We start from the raw sequence: 23,847 nt of genomic DNA, 5'->3' as shown, positions 1-23,847 counted from the left end.
AACAGACATCTGATGCAAACTACCATAGCTTCCTATCTGCCCAGAGCCTCACTTTGGAGCCACATATCAACAAATCTTGAATTTCTTTTAGATGAGGCAAGAGGGAAAATACAGGGCTAAGTGGATACACAAAGAGCAGATGCAACAGGAAGCCTTCAAGGAAACATGAAGGCTGTTGGAGAGCATGAGTTTTCAGAGAAAGCCTTGGTTCCCACTTTGTATGGATTCCATGGCTCTGTGTCTCATGTGACACGTGGAGAAGGGCAAACATGACTGCAGAGATTCAAGCTGAAGACATCTTACAGCTAATTCATACACAAATGCAAAGTGGGAACGTTAAGGCAAGCAATGCAAACTGCAGTTTAGAGTTGAAGAACCCAAAGCAGAAGAATTCAGTGTTAGTGGAAGCAAAGGTGAGTCTTCTGGGTAAGAAAGACCCAAATAGGTTTGGTGAGCCAGTGCAAACAGAATGAACATGTTTAATTGGCCTTTGAAAATGGTGGCCATTTAGCCAATTGACCAAGATTCATGAGAAGATGAATGAGAGAAAGCCAGAGTTGAAAGCAAAGCACACAGTTGGTGGCTAAATGTGACAAGTCCTCTGGACATCTCTCGCCTGGGGACAGAGGAGGGAACAGCTGAAGATTTGATCTCAGATAACAAATGACCTTATTGTGTAACAGTGAGTCTGTCCAGAAGTCAGTGTGACTCCCAGGTTTTGAAGTTTGAGATGCCAATGGTTGGGAGCCGGTGAGGGGAGACAAAGCCACAGTGGCTACAATTTGTAGTCTGCCTGGAACACACTTTTGTAGATGGGAACAATGCTAAAAGGCAGGCTTCCTAACAGCAGGTGTCAGCCTGAGCCACTCTTAGCAAATGAAAATTAGGTCACAGAAAGAGTTCCCACTTCCTCGGAGAAACAAAGGATTTTCCCTTAAAGGTCTGGGCCACCATAAGCTCACCTAGCAGTATGGCCAGTGCAGAGAGAGAAGCTAGAACAATAATAATGGATGACCAGAGTTGGAGAGAATGTGAGGCACAATAGCAGAGGCTTAAGGAAACGAGTCTCCCTGACTGTCATTGGTGACATCGTGAGGCCGGTTGGTAGTTGCTAGCTTGTCTCCAGTAATAAAACTGTTCTCATCCTGCACTGTCTGAACAGTCACTGCTGTGGCTCTTGTGGCCACTGAGCAACTAAATCTCTGACTCCAAGTGTTTACACTTTTATATAAATGTGAGAAACAGTGCTCATCTGGATAAAGCTCGGGAGAAAAATTAGGCCAGTAGTAGACTACAAAGCAATTATGCCAAATTTCAAAAGTAAGAAGAGGGTTTGGGATCAGATTGAGACTAAGTCCAGCTGTACTTGAAACAGTTCTGTGTTGTGGTGACATCTAGATTGTAGCGACCACCCACAAAGGAATGAATGAAGGGAGCTGAAGATAAACTAGAGGTCAGATGGGGGAAGAGTGTGTACATGGGCAGCCAGGAGGTGAAGGGGGTTTCCTGGCAAACTCATTGCTTATCCACAACCCTGGAGAAAGGTAACCAGGCCCAGAAAGTATGAGAGCCACAGGATGAGGACAAAACAGTCAGGAAGGTCTAGGCTCCGGGAGGCAAACAATTTTGTTTTTAATTTTTATTTATTTATTTTGCATGGGAGTGTCAGAGACAACTTCAGAGAGTTAAGTTGAGGTGGTTTCTCTTACTTTTTTTTATGGTGACAGGCTGGTTCCCAGCTTCTGGGTGATCCTCCGGCCTCTGTAGGAGTGCTGGCTTTATAGATGGGCACCACTGCAGACCTAGGAAAGCAGCCTTGCATAGCTCTTGCCTTTACTCCTTAGCCACATTCCTGGACCTGTTTTGTTCATTAAACACTAGTTGTTCTCAGGACCAGCAAGATGCTCAGCAGGTAAACACTGGAGATTAATCCCCAAAACCTATGTGTTGGAAAGACAGAGCCTCTTAAGTTGTCCTCTGATCTCAACATGCACCCTGTGGCACATGCCTGCCTTTCCGCATATTCATATATATGTGCATATAAATACATACACACATATATACACATACTATATAGTATTGTGTGTGTGTGCGTGCGCGTGCGTGTGCACTTTCTCTGAAGGAGACTTTGTGAACCAAGGAGAAGGTAGATTCAGTCTTCTGAATCTGTTTTTTCTAAGGCAAAGGAGAACATTATAATTTGTTTCCTCTCCCAAAGGATGATAATGATAGTTATTCTTATTTTTAATGTCTATAATTTTATTTCACAGGTCTGCTTGGACTTTGGAAATGGACTTCACTTAGAGGTGAGGAACTAAGGGAAAATAATTCCATTTTGGTGACCCAGTGCCTTGGTTTTCTGGGGAACAGGTTGGCTATATTTTACTAGATTGGAAATCAACACTGTTCAACCTGGACCTTTTCACTCAAACAAACACAGAGGGACCCATATGAAAGAATGCTTAGTTCGGCAATTTATTAAAAAAAAAATCCTTTGCCAGGCATGGAGGAGAATATCTCCTGGGTCTTAGGAGTCATGAGGGAGAAGCAAGTGGGTCTCTCCATCAGGTGGAGTCCAGCCTGGGCTACATAGTAAGATGAAAGCCCTTTACCCAGGGCTGTGAACTGGTTGGCCCAGGAGATCATGGGAAGTATTTCTTGAGACATTAACGAGGAATGAGTAAAGAATAGGATTTGTACAGCTCTACATTGTAAATTTAAGTGTTCTCTTCTATTTTTTAGAAAGAGAGATAGAGAGGAGGGGGCCGGAAGGAGGGAGCATAAAGTTGGGTAGGGAGGATCTGGGAGGAGAGGGAGGGGAAAACATGATTAAAACATACTACATGAACATTTTTTATCAAAAATGTTTTAAGTTATAATTCACATTTTATTAAGAAAAATTTTCACTGGGTGGTGGTGGTGCACGCGTTCGGGAGGCAGAGACAGACAGGTCTCTGTGAGTTTGAGACCAGTCTACAAGAGCTAGTTCCAGGACAAGGACAGCCTCCCAAGCCACAGAGAAATCCTGTCTCGAAAAACAAAAAAAAGAAAAAAAGAAAAAAAAAGAAAAAAAGAAAGAAAAGAAAAAATTCAAAAAGAAACAAAAATGAGTGACAATAAACATTTTAAAATAAAATGCATGGTTATTTAGAGCAACAAAATGGGCAGAATGATGAGATGAACCTGGTGCAGAATTATTCTGGTCTTAAGGTACTATGTCAACTACACAGAAAATTTTCCTTGAATAAAAATATATAGAGACCAACAAGATGGCTCAGCGGGTAAACTCACCTGTTGCCAAGTGTGAGGATGAGTTCAATCACTGAGAACCTAGAGGAATAAGAGAACTAACTCCTGCAAGTTGTCCTCTGACCTCCACATGGCACACATGCCCCGCCCCCCACACACGCACAATGACTAAATAAATGTTTAAAACATATAAAAATCTCCCTATTGAAACCTAATTGAAAATATGTGAAATAAGTTTCCCATGTCAAGTTTTAAAAACAAGAAAAAGGCAGACTTAATTATTTGCCTGTTGGTAGGGGTGGGCTTCCTAAGAAGGAGCTAAACCCATAGCCTAGGCTAGCCTCAAACTTAGAATCCTGCCTGTACTTCTCAGGTGCTAGGATTACAACATGTACAGACTTGCCTGGTGGGGACATATTTATATCAACCATGTCTGAAGAGAAAGCCCTAAAACACAAAGTTATCACAGAAAGTGAACCTCAGCCAGAAAGAAAAGGAAGCCCTCAACATAGCATTGTTTATAATCTGTAAGGGACTAGCTTATTTGTTAGTTCTTTGTGGACCTCGCTTAGGAAACCTTTTCTTACTATGGAAAGCAAACTCTGCCACTTTACCAGCTTGGAGGCCCTCTCTCATGGGCCTGTAGATTTTGCTAGAATACATACATTTCCTCTATGAAAATGAAGCTTGTTAAAAAACAAATAGAATACATATCTTAAGTTTTACTCCAATTTGTTTTTTAATGGATTAGGTTTATTTTAACTAATGCATTAAAATTTGCACTATTTTTAATTTAGTGAATTGAATAATTTCTCTCTGAAGCTTTAGAGATGTAATAATTGAAGGTAACTTTGTTAACAGGTTTTCAGCACAAGAATTGGAGACAAACTACTCCCTAAGCACACTCACTTGGTGCGGCAAAAGCGGGCCTGGATCACTGCTCCTGTGGCTCTCCGAGAGGGAGAGAACCTTTCCAGAAAGAACCCAATTGCCAAGGTATCAGCTACAGAGACTGTGGTGTGTGTGTGTGTGTGTGTTCTCTCTCTCTCTCTCTCTCTGTGTGTGTGTGTGTGTGTGTGTGTGTGTGTGTGTGTGTGTGTGTGTGGGCAGAGCGGAAGAATGCCCCCTGCATGGTAAGAATAAGATGGCTAATGTAGAATGAAGAGGGGAACTAGAGGGGGCCCTGCAGGTTAGAAACAGTACTGATTTGCCAAAGTGTTTATTCCAACCAGAGAAAGTGTTTAGCTGTACTCACCCCTGTCTGGGAAGTTGCCCTCTTCATACCTTCCAGGCAATTGGATAGGTTTATGAAAGTCATTTTTGATTCTGGAGTTTTTACCATATGTACCAAATTTAAAATACACTCCCCCTGAGTCAGGCATCATGTCACATGCCTATAATCCCAGCTCTTGAGAGATAAAAGCAGGAGGGTCAGGAGATCAAGGTCATCTTCAGCTGCACAGCAAGTTGGAGCCTAGCCTGGGCTATGAAATCCTATCTCATAAAACCCACTTCCGGTGAGTATAGCTCAGTAACAGCCCTTGCTAGCATGCATAAGTCCCTGGTTTCTACCCTAGTACACCAAAGGGAAAAAAAATTGCTTCCCTCCAAGATGTGCCCCAACTATATCATAATTCCACAGTAGTCATAAAAGGTGAGCACTGTCCAAGTCTCCATTTCACAGATAGAACTGAAACCCACAGAGGTGAGCAACTAACCAGTGTCACACACTTGAGTGTGCTATGATGGGATTAGAACATGGTTCCCTGACCCCACCACATGTCCTAGGCCACCTGCCTCCTACCTATACCATGACACCTTCAAAAGGACATTGTCATTAAAATGTTACACAAATTGTAAAGGTTTGAACTTGAGACATCCCTCTGTTCTATTTATGTTAGATACATTCTGACCTTGCAGAAGAAAAAGGAATAAAAATCACCTACAAATACACTGGGAAGGGGATTACAGAGCCACCTTTTGGTATATTTGTCTTTGATAAGAACACAGGAGACCTGAACATCACCAGCATTCTCGACCGGGAAGAAACACCATTTTTTTTGGTAAGAATGAACCATTTTACCTTTATTTGTAGTTCTTCTTTGATAATCATTATGATTTGATTTTATGTTTATACTATAGCAATTAATTGAATTTAGCTTAAAATCTGTTATTGCTCCTGGCACGATTCAGCTGACAGGCTATGCGTTGGACTCCAGAGGAAACCAGCTGGAGAAACCTTTAGAGCTGCGCATTAAAGTTCTTGACATCAATGACAATGAGCCAGTGTTCAAACAGGACGTCTTTGTTGGCTCTATTGAAGAACTGAGTGCTGCACGTAAGGGCGCATCACTTCTTTTCTTTTAATTCTGTGTGTGTGTGTGTGTGTGTGTGTGTGTGTGTATGCACCACTTGTGTTCAGGTGCCTGTGCAGGCCAGAAGAGGGTGCCAGGTCCTCTGGAGCTCGAGTTACAGGCAGTTGTAAACCACCTGATGTGGATGCTAAGAACCGAACTTGAGTTCTCTCCAAGAACAGCCAGTGCTCTTAACGACTGAGCCGTCTGTCCAGACTCAAACCAAAATATATTTCCTTTTTTTGAGGGGGGTATACAAACAAGATTACTTATTCCCCCATATATAAAAACACAAAATTCTATCTTTTAATAAAAGTTGAATATTAATCATAGGTCACTCCAGGTTTGCACTTCTTTTATTATTGAAAATTTAAAGAACCTTAAGAATCATGATCTTTCAGAAAAGATGATTGATTATATTGACACAACAGCAAGGTCTCCATAGCAACTGTAAAGCCTGCCCTGGAAGGGGAAGTCGGCTGTAGATACTGTGTAAAGTGGGCAGGGTTGTGTTCTAGTAAAACTTCATGAGCGAAAGCAAGCAACCTCCTAGCTTGGGTCTCTGATTTGTGTTGTTCTCACTTTAAGTCCTGGTGATGACATTGTTCAGTGTAATGCTCTCTCCCAATTTCTGTTTGATCATAATAAAAAGAATAGCTGTACTAATTCTAATTTGTTTGCATCTGAATAAGCAAGCATCCAGGGTCAGGAATGGTTCTCCTTCTTGGCTATTAGATTAAATATGAGGCTCTCATACAGCGATTTTGCAAAACTTTCCTAGTGTTCTGTGTGTGGACATACATACGTGTGCACAAGTGCCATGGCACACCAGTGGAGTGAGAGACCAGTCTGTAAGGGTGAGTTTTCTCTTCCCAACGATCCATCTCAGTAGGCCTGGCAACGGATGCCTTCAGCCCTGAGCCATCTCTCTGCCACCAGCCAGTTAAATTTCTGATAGTGGCACAGTGTAATTCTGATCAGAACCCGAGATCCTTGTAGGGAAAGGCTGAAGGAATTTGTAATACCCTTACCTCAACACCTTTCTTCTAAATGCCAGATACACTTGTGATGAAAGTCATCGCAACAGATGCAGATGAGCCCAACACCCTGAATTCCAAAATCTCCTACAGAATTGTCTCTCAGGAGCCTCCAAATTCTCCCATGTTCTACCTAAATAAAGACACAGGCGAGATTTATACAACCAGTTTTACTTTGGACAGAGAGGTAAGTTAATGTTATATACCATCCTCTTTTTTCACACTTTCTCCTTCATAGTTTCTCCATTCTTTTTATTTTTCTAATTTTATTTTGTTCTGCCTTCCCCACTTGTGGAATAACTAAGAATTATTATGTAGATTCCATTATTTTATTTTTCTAATTTTATTTTGATCTGCATTTCCCACTCATGGAATAACTTAAGAATTATCATGAAGGGATGTGCTGCCCAATATGGGAGTCAGTAGCCAAGTGTGTCTATTGAGCTCTTGGGATGTGACCAGTTCAAATTGAGGTGTGTTGTGTTCATATTGAAATGGGTGAAAAAGCAGCAGGTTGGGAAAACTTAGCATGAAGGCAATAAAGTTTTACCATATGACTAGAACATTGAGCACATCTGAAGAAAGAGGCAGAAAAAGTTCCACAAGTTCAAGGCCAGCCTGTACTACATAGGGAGCTACAGGTTATCATGAGTGACATAGTGAAACTCAGTTTCAAAAACAATGCTTAGCATGATAGCACAGGCCTTTAATCCCAGCACTCAGGAGGCAGAGGCAGGTGGCTCTCAGTAAGTTTGAGGTCAGCCTAGTTTCCATAAGGGATTTCCAAGCCAGCCAGGGCTGCAGAGTGAGACTTGGTCTCAAAAACAAAAAGGAAAATTAAAAGGTTCATGATGGAAAAAATTCTTGTTTTAAATCTCAAAAGAAATTTTGGGAATTTGAGTAGTTTCCCCCCAAAAAATGTTCTCTCAAACATCTTTCTTTTTTATTTCTAATACAAAAAACTTTTGAACTTTATATGTATATGAGTTTTGTTTGCATGTGTATGTCTATAAACTGAATGCATGCCTGCTGCCTGTGGAGTTCAGAAGAGGGCATCAGATGCCCTGGAACAGAAATTTCCAGACTGCTGTGTGTGAGTCGCTGCGTGGATGCTGGGAACAGCATCTGAGTCCCCTGAGAGAGCTTCCAGTACTCTTAACCACTGAGCCATCTCTCCAATCCTAATTCTAACTTTTTAATCAAAGGGGAGATCAATAATCTTTTAGTGCCATGTGCACAGAAATTTTAAAAACAGAACAGAGTAAAGAGCAGTTCCAGGGACACTGCCGGGTTACCGGATGGAAATCTTATGCAGATGTATTGTGTCTTTTTTGGGAATCAGCTATTCAAATGGGAAGGACCTTGGCCAACATTCCTATGGGGATCTCTTTGAAATGTAAGAAATGACCAATGACTCCTAACTTCTGCTGCTACACATTCTCGTGATACTAGAGTGGGGAAGTGTTCCTCTGTGTAAGCTGCTGTCTCTGAAGTGTGGACATGGAGCTGAAAATCACAGCTGTCACTTATCAGGCAGTTACCAGGGTTATCTTGTTTAATGCACATTGAAACCCTATGAGGCAAATCCAGCTCTTATTCCCATCTTACACACCAGGAAACTGAGGTTCAAAGGGATTAAGTGTGTGTCCAGCCAAGCAGGCAGCTAGCTTCAGAGTTGCAGCTCTCCTCTGTCCACTGAGTGGCTCTGTCCTTCACGGGACCCTCCTGCACTAAAGTGGCTGCTGAGCCCCAGTCATGCCGAGTGGAGCGATAGATGCAAGACCACATATAAGAAAAGAGTTCACTTTTCTATTACTTTGTGCTGTGCTGTGATTTTTATGTTTTCTCATCTAGCTGAGGATGACCAGGAACTCTGTTCCTCCTTCTTCCACCTAAAGAAAAGGGCACACTCTTTTTTGTTTGGCTTTGGTTTGAGTTTTTTTTTTTAGGTACTTTTGAGTGACATTTGACATCTCAGGGCCTCTGAGGGACATGTTTCCTAGGAGTCTAGACCAAGCCTTCCTAGTTTTACCTCCCCTGGTCAAGTTTTCCTGACTTAGCATTAAACAAGGATGAAAAACTACAAGAACAAAACAAAAGTGACTTCTTCAGTCCCACAACACCTCCAGGGTAAAACAACTATATCTTGAACAGTCTGCCTTTGTTTGAAGAAGCCATCTCCTAAGACTATGCCCAGTGACATAGTTGAGAATTATCAAAAACACCCCTAGGTTTTTCTGCCCTTCTGTATAAGCTCTGGCTGCATCTAAACAGCACTCCCACACCAATAGTAGAAGATCACGGAGGTTACTTGTGAATGAAATAGAGTGTGGTCCATTTCCTATGAATAGAGTGAACCAAAACCAGAGAGGCAGCTTCCAGGGGTATTCATCTCTCCCTCAGGTGGATCTTCTTCATTTTTCTGTTGTTCTGCAGGAATACAGCAGCTATTCCTTGACGGTGGAAGCAAGAGATGGTAACGGTCAGATAACAGATAAACCAGTACAGCAAGCACAAGTTCAGATTCAGATCTTGGATGTCAATGACAACATACCTGTAGTGGAAAATAAAATGGTAACTTATTTTTATTGTAGATCTACTATTTCTTGAATCCCAACTAAAAATGTTTTAGTGCATTAATTTAAAAAACAAAAACAAAAACCCTGTGTGTTTATGTTTTGCAGTATGAAGGGGTGGTAGAAGAAAACCAAGTCAATGTAGAAGTCATGCGTATAAAAGTGACCGATGCAGATGAAGTAGGTTCAGATAACTGGTTAGCAAATTTTACGTTTGCATCAGGAAACGAAGGGGGTTATTTCCACATCGAGACTGACACACAGACTAATGAAGGGATTGTGACCCTTGTGAAGGTAAGTTGTGAGTGTTCACCACCAGGGCAGGACTGTGGCTATAGGACAGTCTAAGATATTTTGGGTCCCATACTGTTTTTATGAGGATGTCAACTGGCCCTGTCTTAAATAATAATAATGATGATGATGATAACTGCTGTGCAGCAGTATGCATGCCTTTAATCCCAGCACTCAGGAAGCAAAGGCAGGCAGATCTCTGTGAGTTCAAAGCCAGCCTAGTGTACAGAGCTAGTTCCAGGAAAGCTAGGGCTACACAGAGAAACCTTGTCTGGAAAAAAAAAAAAAACCTGCTTTAGGAACAGAGCTGGCAATACCTCTGTTTTAGGGTACCCATGAAGCACCACAACCATAAGCAAGTTGGGGACGCTGGAGGAGGAGCTGATGCAGAGGCCATGGAGGGTGCTGCTGACTGACTTGCTCATCATGAGTTTCTCAGCCTGGTTTCTTACAGAACCCAAGCCTCCACCAGCCCAGGAATGCCCCCACCTACAGGCCCTCTCCCATCAATCACTAATTTAAAAAAGGTCCTACAGTCTTGCCTACAGCCCAATCTTATTGAGACACTTTCTTAATTGAGACAGCAATCTCTCAGATGACTTTGGCTTGTGTCAAGTTGACTTAATCCTGCACAGCCACCATGTATTTCATGCCCCATTCATCAGAAACAAACCCATGAATCATGTGTTACTGAATATTAATTTTTATTAAATGCTCATTAATTTTTCCATTGCATAAAAATTACTTTTGCTTTGTAAAAAGATAGAAATATATGATTTTGAAAATAATTATGAACTTACAAAAATCAATTGAAAGCATGTGAATCAGGCAACCTAAGGCAGCACCTAAGGAGGAAAGGCAGAAAGATAGTAAGATGATGTTCTAGGCCAGCTTGGTTTGCAGAGTGAGTTCCAGGCCAAAGAAGACCTATATTTTTTGTCCCCAACATACTAAAAATTGTAAGGATCAGAGGTAGTGAATGACTTCAAAGAAAGTGTTTCTTTGCTCATATGAACTCAAAGAGACTGTGACAGCATATACAAGACCTGTACATGCTTAAACCAGACAAATTCCCAGTGTGGATGGGGAAAGGTGGGTACCAAGTCCCAACCGTCACTGAGGAGCTATTGGTGTTTGGACAGCCAGTTTTCTTTAACAGTGTGACCTGGTATAGTGACATACTCCAGGGCAGGCCTCATGCCCAAGAGTAAAGTAACTCAACAGCACAAACTGGACTCCATGGGGACAGAGAGAGAGGGAGTAACAGTAATAATGAAAGCTGCCAACATTTCATGTTTATGGATTTCCACACTGATAGGGTTTGAGCTGTTTGCTGATGCAGAAGTGGACAGCTCAGTCTGACTGTGTCTCCCAGGTGTTGCGCTGTTATTTAAATCCAGGTGTCTCTCTTTGTGTGTACTCATGTTCTCTGGTTCCTCTGAGGTAACTTTGGCTTTGTCCCTGTAGGAAGTAGACTATGAAATGATGAAGAATCTCAACTTCAGCATCTTTGTCACCAATAAGGCAGCTTTCCACAAGTCTGTTCAGAACAAGTTCAAGCCTATGCCCATCCCCATCACTGTTAAGGTCAAGAACGTGGTTGAAGGCATTCATTTCAAGAGCAGCGTTGTCTCTGTCCGAGCTAGTGAAGCGATGGATAGATCCAGCCTCAGCCGGTCGATTGGAAAATTCCAAGTTTTTGATGAAGACACTGGACAAGCAGCAACTAAAGTAAAGTAAGATATGGTTACAAGTGTATTTCCAGGTTTTAATTATCGTACATGACTTTTTTTTTTAATGTCAGTTTCTCATTACAAAATCTAAGCAGCCCATTCCTTCACACCCCAGAATTATAGTTTGCCAAAGGCTCATGAGATCAGTACTCTCCAAACTGAGCCTGTAGCTGAAGGAGGGAGGAGGTCCCATCCTTCCCTCCCCCTGTATGTAAAAGTGGAGAGCAAACTGGTCACCTCCAAGACAGCTCTACTAGAGAAAACTGAAAGCATCTCAGAAAATAATTGTAAAATTCTCTCATTTCCAACACACTAGGGGGTGAGGGGGTAGCAGGTAGATTAACTACATGCTAAAGATGCCAGCACACGGTTATAAACTAGTACTGTGAAGGCTGAGGCAGGGGATTCTGAGATCCTGGCCAACCTGAGCTGCACAGTGAGACCCTGTCTCCAATAGGTGAATAAAGAAAGAATCTTGCCATTAATTCCACTTTACACATTCATTTTTAAAATAGTTTCACACTTTTCTGGGGCAGGGGGTTTAGCTCAGTGGTACAGTGCTTGCCTGGCAAATACAAGGCCTGGCTTAGGTCCTCAGTTTGTGGAGGGGGGATGGTATTTCCACACATTTCAATATGGGAGTTGTTTTATGTACAAATAAATTTTGAGAATTTAAGCCACGTTTTAGTTCAGGGAGGTGTGAACTTTTCTGTGTGTGCATGAAAGTGTATTTGTGCACCACATTTGTGTGTAAGCCCCCAGAGATCAGAAGAGGGTGCCGGGTTCCCTGGATCTAAAGTTACAGGTGGTTGTGAACCACTCTGTTGGTGCTGGGAATGGAAGCCACGTCCTTTCCAAGATGGCTAAGCACTCTTGACCACTGAGCTGTCTTTCCAGTGAACTTGGGTGTGTGTGTGTGTGAGTCATAGTGGTCATTAGTAAAATACATCTGTTAAGAACCAAGTAGATGTTGTCACTGTGCTAAAAGGGTGTAATTGTATCCAGTCTCCATAGTGTCAGCTTACACTGGGGTAGTCTAGGATTTTCAAAGTGACTCTCTCTCTTAGCTCTAGGGCCATTCCATGGGAGGACCCCTCTTCAAAGCTGCCATTTATGAAGTCGTGTGCATTCTTGAACTGCTCAGACAAATGGCTTTGGGAACCTTCTGCTCGATGCCCAGAATTCTCTGGTGCTGGCCTGTGTCCCTGGGTGCTGGCACTTCATAAAACATCTAAAAATAGTGCCACTAAATGTCTGTGACCATCTTTTACTCACACTTCCACACGGGTCTACCTGACAGGGCAACTCCTAACCGAGTCCCCAGAATAGGGGATTCTGTGTGATTTTTCTCTACATTCGCTGAGAAGCTTCTATGTTCTAATACCAACCCATTGAAAATGGCCTCCTGACAATTTTTTAAAGTTTTGCTACTTTTATCAGGGCCTGTGACTCTTCTGGCAGTGGTGTTGGTTCTTTGAAGAATGATAAGATATGCTTATTTTCCAAAATCGTCTTCCTTCTTTAGCATGCAATCATAGATTGTTAGGACAGGACTGACCTTGACATCAGCTAACACTGTGAGTTTTTGTAAGCTCTGGGAGTCACAGCGAAGTTAAATCACCTAGCTCATTAATAGCTGCCCCTTTTGAAGTCTTCTTCATGCGGACGGTGAGATCTGGAGAGATGCTTCACACTGCAGAGCACCAGCGGCTTTTGTGGAGGACCCAGTTTGCTTCCTGGAGCCATGGATGCCTCAGAATCACCTGTAACTCCAGCTGCAGAGGTTCTGACACCCTCTTCTGGCCTCTGAGAGCACCTGTACATGCACAAAGCCACACACAGAAGAGCACACTTACACATAATTAATATTAAAATACTAAAATTTTAAAAAAACTTAATGAAGACACCAAAAGAATTATGTCATTCATTTTGCCATAGTGTGGTATTGAGCTGATTATTCATTTAGTAATTTATGGGTATTTGATATAATGTGAGCAGCTATGCCACCCCATGCTTTGTTCCACAATAGATAAGTTGCAAAGCTCCTTAAATCATGTCACAAAGCATATCCCTTTGTGACGTGTAGATTAGATGACCTTATTATGTAATGGCTATGAAAATGGAAAAGCACGGCAGGCAAACCAATGCCTGCTTTCAAAGTCCTGTAGGACAGTCAGAGGTACTTGTGAAAATCCAAATGTGCTGCCATTTGCTTTTTACATTTTATTTTTCATAGTTTTATTTTTACAGTTTTAGGTGTTGTTTGTTTGTTAAGACAGGGTGTCATTAGCCCATGTTGGCTTGAACTCACTATGTAGACGAGGATAACCTTGAACTCCTGATCCTTCTGCCTTCATCTCCCAAGTTTTGGATCAGATCTCCTTCTATAATCATTTACTAGAAACAATAATAGGCAAAGAAATGCAGTTCAAATAGTGTACACAAATACTACTATAAATTAGACATCCATTCTCGTGTGCTTGAATAGCTACTTACTAGAAAATAAATTCCTGATTTGATTGGTTGAACCAAGAGACTCACGTGTTTGCCTTGTATTTGTATTTCTACGTGTTAAACTCAATAGTACTCTCTGTGTGTAATTCTGGAAACAATATGAGCATGTTCTCTGTAGCTTTTTTTTTTTTTTTTTTTTTTTGGTTTTTCGAGACAGGGTTTCTCTGTGGCTTTGGAGGCTGTCCTAGAACTAGCTCTTGTAGACCAGGCTGGTCTTTAACCCACAGAGATCCATCTGCCTCAGCCTCCTGAGTGCTGGAATTAAAGGCGTGTGCCACCATCACCAGGCTTCTCTGTGCCTTCTTACAGCTGGTTTTTCACACTGATTTCCCTTACTTACAGAGGAGAAACCCAGAGATGCATTGGTTTTACTTTTAGCCCATTCTGTTGAAAGTCATCGTTCGTAACAACATACAGTATCTCAAAATGTTTAGGTGCTTCGATCTAAGGCAACCACTGTTGTTTTTAGAGTTATTTTTAAATATTGACAACATCCCAATATAAGTCCATTCCACTGCCTTGTGATATTCAAATCCAGTACATATAACAAGGACATATACAATGGGATATAGCCAAGTCTGAAGGAGGTACAGATGCTATTCTCAATGTATCCAGAACTGAAAATGAATTTGGTGTTGGTTTTGTAACAGATATGCCAAAGTGGAAGATATAGACAACTGGGTCTCCGTGGATTCTGTCACTTCAGAAGTTAAGCTTGTGAAGATTCCAGATTTTGAATCTAGATATGTCCAGAATGGCACCTACACTGTAAAGGTTGTGGCTATATCCAGTGGTAAGTCGTTAAACAGATGTTTTGTGTGACTGAATGCATTCAGATATTGTCTTCCAGAACCAGAATATGTGTTCCGTGTATAAAGGGCTTCAGTGGTTAAGCCTTCAGATTCTTGCTTACTTAGTGACTTAGAATGGATTCAAATCTGAGACCCAGCTGGGATGGAAGGTACCCTCAGTGGTTAGTGCCCCCTCCTTACCTAATTGGCTTCTGTATTGAACCTGTGTGGATGGTCAGTGATAGACTCGGAAGTCTGAACTCTCTCTGGCTTATTTTGAAGATCATCCTCAGAAAACCATCACTGGCACGGTCATTATCACTGTTGAAGACATCAATGACAATTGTCCCACACTGGTGGAGCCGGTACAGCGGGTCTGTGAGGATGCACCATATGTGAATGTCACTGCAGAGGACTTGGATGGACCCCAGAACAGTGGGCCGTTCAGTTTCTCCATCCTTGACCAGCCTCCTGGAACATCTGGGAACTGGAAAATAATACGCCAAGAAAGTAAGTACATTTTTTAACTGCATCAAAATTAAATAGCATGATAGATAACTAAGATTTTTATAACATAGCCTGTTTCTTCTCTCAAGTTTTCTTCCAGTATAATTCCTAGTATACCTTCTGGCCAGGTGTGCTGACACACGCCTTTAATCACAAGATGTCTGTGAGTTTAGGGCCAGCTTAGTCTACATCAGGAGTTCAGCCCAGCCAGAGCAATACAGTGAGACCCTGTATCAAAAATAATAGTCACAATGATAATGGAAGCCATGTTTCATCTCTCAAGTTGTACTCCCAATGTAATCCCCAATATAATTTTCAAGGGGCTTAAAAAATGAGGCTCTGAACCTGCAGTAGTTTAAGATCCCGTTTATTGGGCATGTACTGTGTGCCAGACTCTCTGCATACACTATCTCATCTAATCCTTGCTCAGTCACATTATTTCCTGATGGTGGGTGGAGAACTCTGGCCTAACCCAGGTGTAATAACTTGTTGAAAGACACAAAGCTAGGTTGTGATGGCCATGTCCTGCCTGGCAAAGGGCCTAACACTCATGCTAACTTGATGCCAGTGGACACAGTCACTGGATCTTGGGCATATTCCTCTTGTTGATGTGATCTTTGGTGTGTCCTTGGGACAGTGTCAGATGTAGAAAACACTACCCAGAAGACTATTGAGCCAGCAGTGTTTGTTTCAGAAAGGTTTACAGCACCGTTACCAGTGACCATCTTATTACCTATTGTCGCTTACCTTCAAATAGTTCAGAGAAAGGGTTTGTTGGATTTTTCCACTAGTTTTTGATGTCTCTAAGTGTGTTTAAACGCTTGTTTAAATAATGTGAAATGCCATTACCGAACTTTTTTTTTTTTTTTCTTGGTTTTTCTAGACAGGGTTTCTCTTCGGTTTTGAAGGCTGTTCTGGAAGTAGCTCTTGTAGACAAGGTTGGCCTCAAACTCACAGAGATCCACCTGCCTCTGCCTCCCAAGTGCTGGTACTAACGGTGTGCGTCACCACCCTCATCACCAAACTTCTTAAAAAACTAAACTAAACAGTAGGTATAGAGAGAGAAGTTATTGCCACAAAAGAGAGGAACCAGATAAAAATAAGATGGACCAGTACTGAAAATGATCATAACTGGGGTGACACTGTGGCATTTCTGCTACACTTAAAAACTGCTTCCATAGCTTCTTTTCAAATAATTGGTAAGATAAACATCGTTGAGTGAACATGTTATTCATATAAATATCATCTCGTGCATGACTGCATTCCCACTGACTGGGTAGTGTGGTGGCTGTCCCTAGCATTTAGTAGACAACTTCATTTGACATCTGTGGACGCATGTGATGGCACACACAGTGAACTCCACGAGGAGCTGTGGAGGAATAAAGCTTATACCTGGAGCCACACTAAGACCCTTCCCTTGGGTTAGTTTCTCTTCCCCCAGCAGTCGCTCGTGTTCATTCCCTTGTGCCACGCCTCTCACAGGTACCAGTGTGCTGCTGCAGCAAAGTGAGCGGAAGCTCGGGAGAAGTGACGTCCCCTTCCTCATCTCAGACAGCCAGGGCTTCAGCTGCCCTGAGAGGCAGGTCCTTCAGCTCACGGTGTGTGAGTGTCTGGGGGGCAGTGGCTGTGCAGAAGCCCAGTATGACAACTACGTTGGCCTGGGACCCGCCGCAATCGCTCTCATGATTCTGGCCCTCCTGCTCTTGCTGCGTAAGTCTTCAGAGCCTGTCTTGAGTGTCTTCAGTCCAGGGTGACTTCTTAACCCTGAGCCAGAGACTTCCTTGCACTCCTGCTTTAACCTCATGAGAGCACTTTGGAGTGTGAATATTAAGATAAGTGGAGACCATTGCATGATCTCCCACCTTTTGGGGTAACTCCTAGGGGTATCTCAATAAGCTGCTGGGGGAGTGTGTTGCTAAGCTATATTTCCAATGGCAGGAGTAGTGTTAATAGGTTTTCAGAAAAGACTTGCCATATGCATGTGCCATGTGGATATAAGGTTAGTTTTACAAAGGTGGTTTGTTCCAATCCTACTATGCTTTGCAAATTGAAATTGTTGGGGCTCCTGTGCCTCCACTCCTGGCTGCTTGGCTTGCCTCGGCCAGCAACAGCTGCAGCCAAGTCTTTTCGAAGCACTTGCGTATTTCAAGCTTTGCCTCGCAATAACAAGCTTTGCCCAGCCAGTCCTGCCTGCCCTCCAGTCCACCAAAGACCTGGGGTCGCCTGAAGTCCCAGTCTACTTGAACGTGGGCAAAGCACTACTTCCCAGACAGCATGGGCTATCCCCATGGAAAGAGGAGGGGCCAATTACAGACACTTGTAGATAGCCAGTTAAATGCACAGAACTCAACAATTTACAGTGGACCTCCAGCCCATCTGTTCTACTTGCTGGTGAGTGACTTGTTTTGACTTGTCGTGGAGTTGGGTATGCATCTTTTACCCAGGGATTCCATACACTGGCTTCCCATCTGCTTCCCTGAAGCCTAACCTGTCACTCAGCCCAGGACACTTGATCACTGTAGGAGCTGCCTGTATAGCTCAGTGGTAGAGTGCTTACCTAGCATGCCTGGGCTCAGCTTCCAAATTACATAAAACTAAATGTTGGTGGGACCCAGAACTCAAGAAGTGGAAACAGAAGGGTCAGAACTTCAGGATCTTTCTCAGTTACATATTGAGTTTAAGGACAGCCTGGGCTATATTATACCCTGTCTGAAAAATAAAAAATAAAAATCAAATAAAAGAAAATGGTACTTAGGTATTGAAAGTTGAGCTGGAGCATCTAAGAGTCCAGTCTTATGCAAAGCCCCCCTCTGAGGTAAAGTGCAATAGTTTTGATGTTCTAGTACATGTTATGTTTTAGTCTGTTGTTACTATCCCCCCATCCCCCAGGGTTTGTGTGGATGTGTTTGTTTTAGATGGTGCTTTAGAGACAAGATTTCATTCTGTAGCCCAGGCTGCCCTCAAATTCACAGCAATCCTCCAGCTTCAGCCTTTCCAGCATCTACGTGTTTGGGGGATCACAGGCATGTACTGCCATTCTTGGCTACTTTTGATCACTGTGATATGTATCTTTTAGATTGTACACTTACAAAAAAATTTTGGACAGTAGTTTAAAAACATTCCATCTTTACCTTGGTTTTTCTGATTTCCATATGATCTCATTCAATCACAATATCTGACTCACTAGCCAGAGACACGCTGTCTGTGATGAGTAAGCCATTTGAGTCAGAGGGCTCTGTCTGCCTTCAGGTTGTGCTGTAATTCAACCATAGCAAGGTTGGACAGATTGAAGCTTTAAGTGAGTGAAGACCGGGCTACAAGAAGTCCAGCATGAATTCTAAGTGATGTGGTTTGGGTTGTAAAATAGACCTCCGGACTCTGCTTTGCTCTGTACAGTTGTGCCACTCTTGCTGCTGATATGCCACTGTGGAGAGGGCGCCAAAGGCTTCACCCCCATTCCTGGGACCATAGAGATGCTGCACCCTTGGAATAATGAAGGGGCACCACCTGAGGACAAGGTCAGTTGATCAGACAGTGATGTAACATGCTTTCTGGTCTGATTTTATTGGGGAATGTGGGGAGTTTGAACAGTCTCAGTCTCTAGACCTGACTAGCCTTGAACTCAGAGCAATCCTCCTGTCTTGAGCTTCTGGGTGTGGGGAAAACAGCTGTGAACCACCATGCCCAGCTTTATTTTATGATTTTTAAGGTGTCTTATTTAGAGGGTATTTGCAATATTTTTGGTCATGAGATACTGACATAGCTGTTGAATTGTGAAATATGTACACTACGAGCTAGCATTCAGAGGGACCCAACTGATGTCCACTGCAAAATTGACTGCCCGCTTACTGGTGAGGAAAAGCCCTATACCTTTCAAGGTCACAGGAGCCTGAGTTGGTGTTGTAGTGTGATGGTGAAGACAGAACAATAGTCATTAAATCCCATGCACATGCAGTAGTCATGAGATCTCACACACATGCCTTTGTTAAACAGCAGTTCAGGTGATAGAGTATTCTCTCTTGTTTGCCAGAGGAGACTTGAGAGGCTTTGACTGTACTGTGATATATACTTGCTAATGAGAATGCAGACCCAAAACCAGCAGGTGATCCAAACTGCGAAGAGCAAGAGACGGAGAGCAAGAGCATGTGGGAATTTAGACTAGGAACGTCTGCTCTGCTATTAAATGGTCCTTTCATACCCAGATCTGAACTACTTCCATTCTCAGTATAGTCAGTTGACAGATGTAAACTCCCAGCCACCAAGAGGCTTATGACATGCTCCCAAATCCCTTTCCTATCATTTAATAGTCAGCTCCCCTGAGCTTCTGTTGTGTCTTCACCATGGAGTCTCTCTTCTTCATCTGCCACAAGTACCATTCCTGTAGGATGTGTTTCAACAGCAAGTGTCAGGAAACTGAATGTCAGCAAAGAGGAGCTTGGTGATTCTCCATGTTGATTACTTCTTAGTTAGGGTTTCTATTGCTGTGAAGAAGCACCATGGCCATGGCAAATGTTGTAAAGGAAAACATTTAATGGGTGGGTTTAGAGCTCAGAGGTTTAGTCCATTATCATCTTAGTGGGACACGGCAGCAGGCAAGCAAACATGGTCTGGAGAAGGAGCTAATATCCCTACATCTCAACCTGTAGGCAACAGGAAGTAGTCTGAGACACTTGGGTGTAGCTTGAGTATATATAAGACCTCAAAGTCCACCTCCACAGTGATACACTTTCTCCAATAAGGCCTTTCCCACTCCAGCAAAGTTATAACTCCCTTTGGGGGGCATTTTCTTTCAAACCATCACAATTGCTTTCCTTGTTACTGCAACAACAATATCCAACAAAGCAAATTAAGGAAGTAAAGGCTTATTTGGCTTACAGTTTGAGAGATATACTCCAGCATGGCAAGGAAGGCTTGGTAGCATAAGTGTGATGAGGCTGGTCACATTGCATCTGTGATCATGAAGCTGAGAGCAGACAGGAAGTGCTCCACCCCCAGTGACCCACTTCCTTTAGTGAAGCTCCACCTCCTTATGGTTCTACAATGTATCAAAGCATTCCACCAGCTGAGGACCATAAGTGAGGAAATGGGGCAGTCCTGGATCAATCAACCTGGAAATCCTTCAACACATGCCCCACTCAACCCCCCTTCCTGATGCTCCTCAGATGGGTTCCATTCCAGACACTAGTTCCTGTCCTCACACTGGAGCAAGCAACTGAAACATCCTGAAGAACAGATCTGTAGGCACATTTTTTGTGAGTTGCATATACCATTTCTTGCTGGTTTTCTTTAGTCAGAAGGCAAGAGACTCTTATCTGGTAGCAATGGAAGATTGGAAACAGAGTCTTCATTTTGAATGGCCATGTGTCCAGCTGAAATTTCAGAGTTTTGTAACTGTAACAGAAGACCCCAAAGGGGAAGTGGATACCATTGGTTCTGGTAAAGAGAGTGAACCAAGACCACATAAGGAAATCTGGACTTGTGTCCTCCATGGGTTATAGTCAGCTCTAAAGCAGAAAGAAGAAATCCTTCACAAGACTCCAATGGATGTGTCCTACCCTAGGTGTTTTCTAATATACCTAGGAAGAAATAGTTTACCCCTCCTTATATCCACTTAGCTCATATCTTTCTGCCAAGTACACTGACCCTTTGTCCTTGGGATTCATCTCTGAGCTGTGTTGATCCCTAGGTGGTGCCATCACTCCTGGTGACGGATCATGCGGGGAATTCGGCAGTGAGAAATGGAGTAGGAGGTGCAGGAGGTGCAATACTCAAGGAAAACATGGTGAAAGGCAGTAGCTCAGCTTCCTTTACCAAAGGACAGCATGAGCTGTCTGACATTGACGGAAGATGGGAAGAACACAGAAGCCTCCTTACTACCGAGGCCACTCACCTCGTAGGGACAGCAGGAGCCATTGCAGCCAATGAAACACTAAGGATAGCAAGAGCCACGGGGGCTTCCAGAGACATGGGTGGGGCTCGAGGAGCTGCTGTTGCAATGAATGAGGAATTCTTAAGAAGTTACTTCACAGAGGTAAGCGCTGGTGTTTATGGATGGTGAGGAGGGAGAGGGAAATGTTTGTATCGAAATGTGAGATTCTGGATTACTCGGTGGGCTTTTGTGAGAGACATAATTAGTGAGGAAGCTTTTATGGGGTTTTTGCGTTGTGTTTATAGGCAATGAAAGAGAGACAGAACACATTGAAACAGACAGTGTTAGCCAAGGAACACAGTGGTAACAAGTAGCCCCAGGATCTGCTTCATTCTTACCGAGGCCTCTTTCTTCGTGGCTTTACCCGTCAACTTGGTCCTGCTCTGCTCTATCACCATCATCCTAAGATGTATATTAAGAAAGCAGATTGAGCCAGGTGCACAGGTTTCAGGGAAACTGAAGTGACAGAAGCACACATGGGCTCTGGTAGCTACTTATCTCATCACTGAGATACAACAGCTGACAAACACAACCTGAGGGCAGCACATTTAGTTGAATTCATGGTTTGAGAAGTTAGTTACAGACCATCATGGGGAAGGCATAGCAATGGACTCCTGAGATAACTAGTCAAATTATGTCCACAGTCAGGAAGCAGAGATGCACCCTGGTACTAAGCTCACTTTCTTTTTTCCTCTTTATTTGATTTGGGACCCAGCCCATGGATGCCACCACCCACATTTAGGGTGGGTGAGTCTTCCATCCTCATTCAAACCTCTTTGAAAACTGCCCCATAGACACACCTAGAGGCCGGTTGTTAATCACCTAGAGGTGATTCTAGATCCAGTCAGTAGTGAAGATTAATCATCACGGGCTCTTTCAGACTCTCTCCCCTTTTACACTTGCATTTCTTTCGTCAAAGCAAGTCATGTGACTGAAAAGTGACCCTGGGTCAGAAAATACAACCTCTTTACAGAAGCAGGGTTGGGTTGGGGGTGGGGGTGGGGAGGAGGGATGACACAGGAAGGAGGACAGAGAACATAGTCTAAAACACTCAAGCTAATAAGTCCACTGACATCTTTGTTTGTTTGGTTGGCTTTTGTTTTGTTTTTGTTTGTTTTAATTTTACTCCTTGATTTTATGTATATGAATGTTTTGCCTGCATATTTGTCCATGCACCACATGCAGGCAGTGTCTGATGGAGGCCAGAAAAGGGTGTCAGATCCCTGGAACTGGAAGAATATATGGTTGAGAGCTGTCTTGTGGGTTGTGGGAATCAAACCTGGGTCCTCTAGAAGAGCAGCAAGTGCTCTTAAGCACTGAGCCATGTCATTAGCTCCCCATTTTTGCTATTTATATGATAAAACTTGTCATCCTGAAGGGAATTCATGAAGAAACAATGAAGACAGTTACACAAAAGATGGTCAGTTATCATGGCCTGACATTAACAACTGAAACAGGACTGGAAATAAGAGTTCCATCTGGACAGAATTTATCACAGAATACATTTCATTACTAGAACCAAAACTACTTATTTCAAAATGGAAACTAGTCAATTCATGCAGAAGTCTAATGCTCCTAAGTATGTGATGGCCTTACAACAGGAATCAAAAGCCTTGAAGCCCAAACTTCTGGAGAAATAGACAATTACAGTTCGGGGGTGGAGCCTGTTCTATCAGGGTAGAAAGAAAGTTTGCAAGGGTGCAAGAAACACAACAGCATTGTCTAACTGGCACCATGGAATTCTGGGTATCACGAAAGTTTAAATAGGTCCGGTGGCATAAGTTAGGTATTTAGCTCAATGGAAGAACTTAAAGCTCTGGCTTCAAATTCCAGTGTTCCCCCCAAAAGAAGAAAGGGAACTAGAATTTATTGCCAGAAGAGTCCATGACTGGATACACATCTCTAACTGTATAGGAGGAGAGGCAGAAGGACCCCGGAATTCAAGGTTATCCTCATCTGCCTATTGGGTTTGAGGCCAGCCTAGGTACATAAAATCATGTCTCAAAGAGAGATGTTTTCAAGCCCATTCATTGTGTGCGTGGATTCTAGCCAGTTACATTTGCCATTATTTTCTATTTGTTTTTCCGTTCTGCCTCACCCTCACATAAACACATGTGCATACCTACAAATACACATACTTTTCTCTGTCAACACAGTACAGCTAACGAATTAAGACACTTAAAATTGATAATTGTAAATTGTTACTTTTCAGTTTACTCACTGGTAAATTCCACAATAATGGCAATTGTCTCCTAAAGCAATTAACTTTTCTATGTGCTGTCTAATTTAGTTACCACGACACTGTTCACTTTTAATCTGACATTGTGCTCCCAACCATTTTTCATTTTTCCTGATATTCATGTTTTGTGAGAAGACAGGCCAGCTTTGATATAGGATGTCTCGTTGTGTTTCTATTATGTTTTCTTGTAACTAGACTCAACTTTTTCTCAGTTTTTGCATTATAGCAAGAATGCCAAGCCTTGTCTTTAAATGAATTTGTGTTGCTAATCATCCCTGTCCATCCTATTTCCTTGTTAGAAAGCGGCCTCCTATGCTGAGGATGACGACATTCACATGGCCAAAGACTGCCTTCTCGTTTACTCCCAGGAAGAGACAGACTCTCTCCGAGGCTCCATTGGCTGCTGCAGCTTTATCGAGGAAGAACTTGATGATCTGTTCTTAGATGACCTGGGGCTTAAATTCAAGACCCTAGCCGAAGTTTGCCTTGGTCAAAAGATCAGTTTGGATGTGGACGTTGAACAGAGGCAAAAGCCTGTCCGAGAAGCCAGTGTGAACCCAGCTTCAGGCTCACACTATGAGCAAATGATGGTCAACTCAGAGAGCACATACTCCTCTGAGAGTGGCT

At 42.8% G+C, this 23,847-nt stretch overlaps 1 protein-coding gene across 1 annotated transcript in view; it reads left to right on the top strand.

The window, feature by feature from the left end:
• The first annotated feature begins 269 nt into the window (after nucleotides 1-269).
• The window catches only part of LOC113837896 (desmoglein-2-like), a 24,812-nt gene continuing 1,234 nt past the window's right edge, over nucleotides 270-23,847 (top strand). Inside the window, exons 1-15 of the mRNA XM_035453938.1 lie at nucleotides 270-413; nucleotides 2,181-2,306; nucleotides 4,111-4,245; nucleotides 5,151-5,312; nucleotides 5,443-5,587; nucleotides 6,661-6,827; nucleotides 9,077-9,214; nucleotides 9,325-9,510; nucleotides 10,975-11,243; nucleotides 14,405-14,547; nucleotides 14,828-15,055; nucleotides 16,535-16,762; nucleotides 18,449-18,570; nucleotides 20,739-21,083; nucleotides 23,520-23,841. Coding sequence (XP_035309829.1) covers nucleotides 270-413; nucleotides 2,181-2,306; nucleotides 4,111-4,245; nucleotides 5,151-5,312; nucleotides 5,443-5,587; nucleotides 6,661-6,827; nucleotides 9,077-9,214; nucleotides 9,325-9,510; nucleotides 10,975-11,243; nucleotides 14,405-14,547; nucleotides 14,828-15,055; nucleotides 16,535-16,762; nucleotides 18,449-18,570; nucleotides 20,739-21,083; nucleotides 23,520-23,841 — 2,860 coding nt within the window. The remainder of the gene's footprint in view (nucleotides 414-2,180; nucleotides 2,307-4,110; nucleotides 4,246-5,150; nucleotides 5,313-5,442; nucleotides 5,588-6,660; nucleotides 6,828-9,076; nucleotides 9,215-9,324; nucleotides 9,511-10,974; nucleotides 11,244-14,404; nucleotides 14,548-14,827; nucleotides 15,056-16,534; nucleotides 16,763-18,448; nucleotides 18,571-20,738; nucleotides 21,084-23,519; nucleotides 23,842-23,847) is intronic.

This window comes from Cricetulus griseus, unplaced genomic scaffold (assembly GCF_003668045.3).
Source record: "Cricetulus griseus strain 17A/GY unplaced genomic scaffold, alternate assembly CriGri-PICRH-1.0 unplaced_scaffold_92, whole genome shotgun sequence".
Taxonomy (NCBI): Eukaryota; Metazoa; Chordata; class Mammalia; order Rodentia; family Cricetidae; genus Cricetulus; species Cricetulus griseus.
This window is presented reverse-complemented; position numbering and strand designations above follow the sequence as displayed.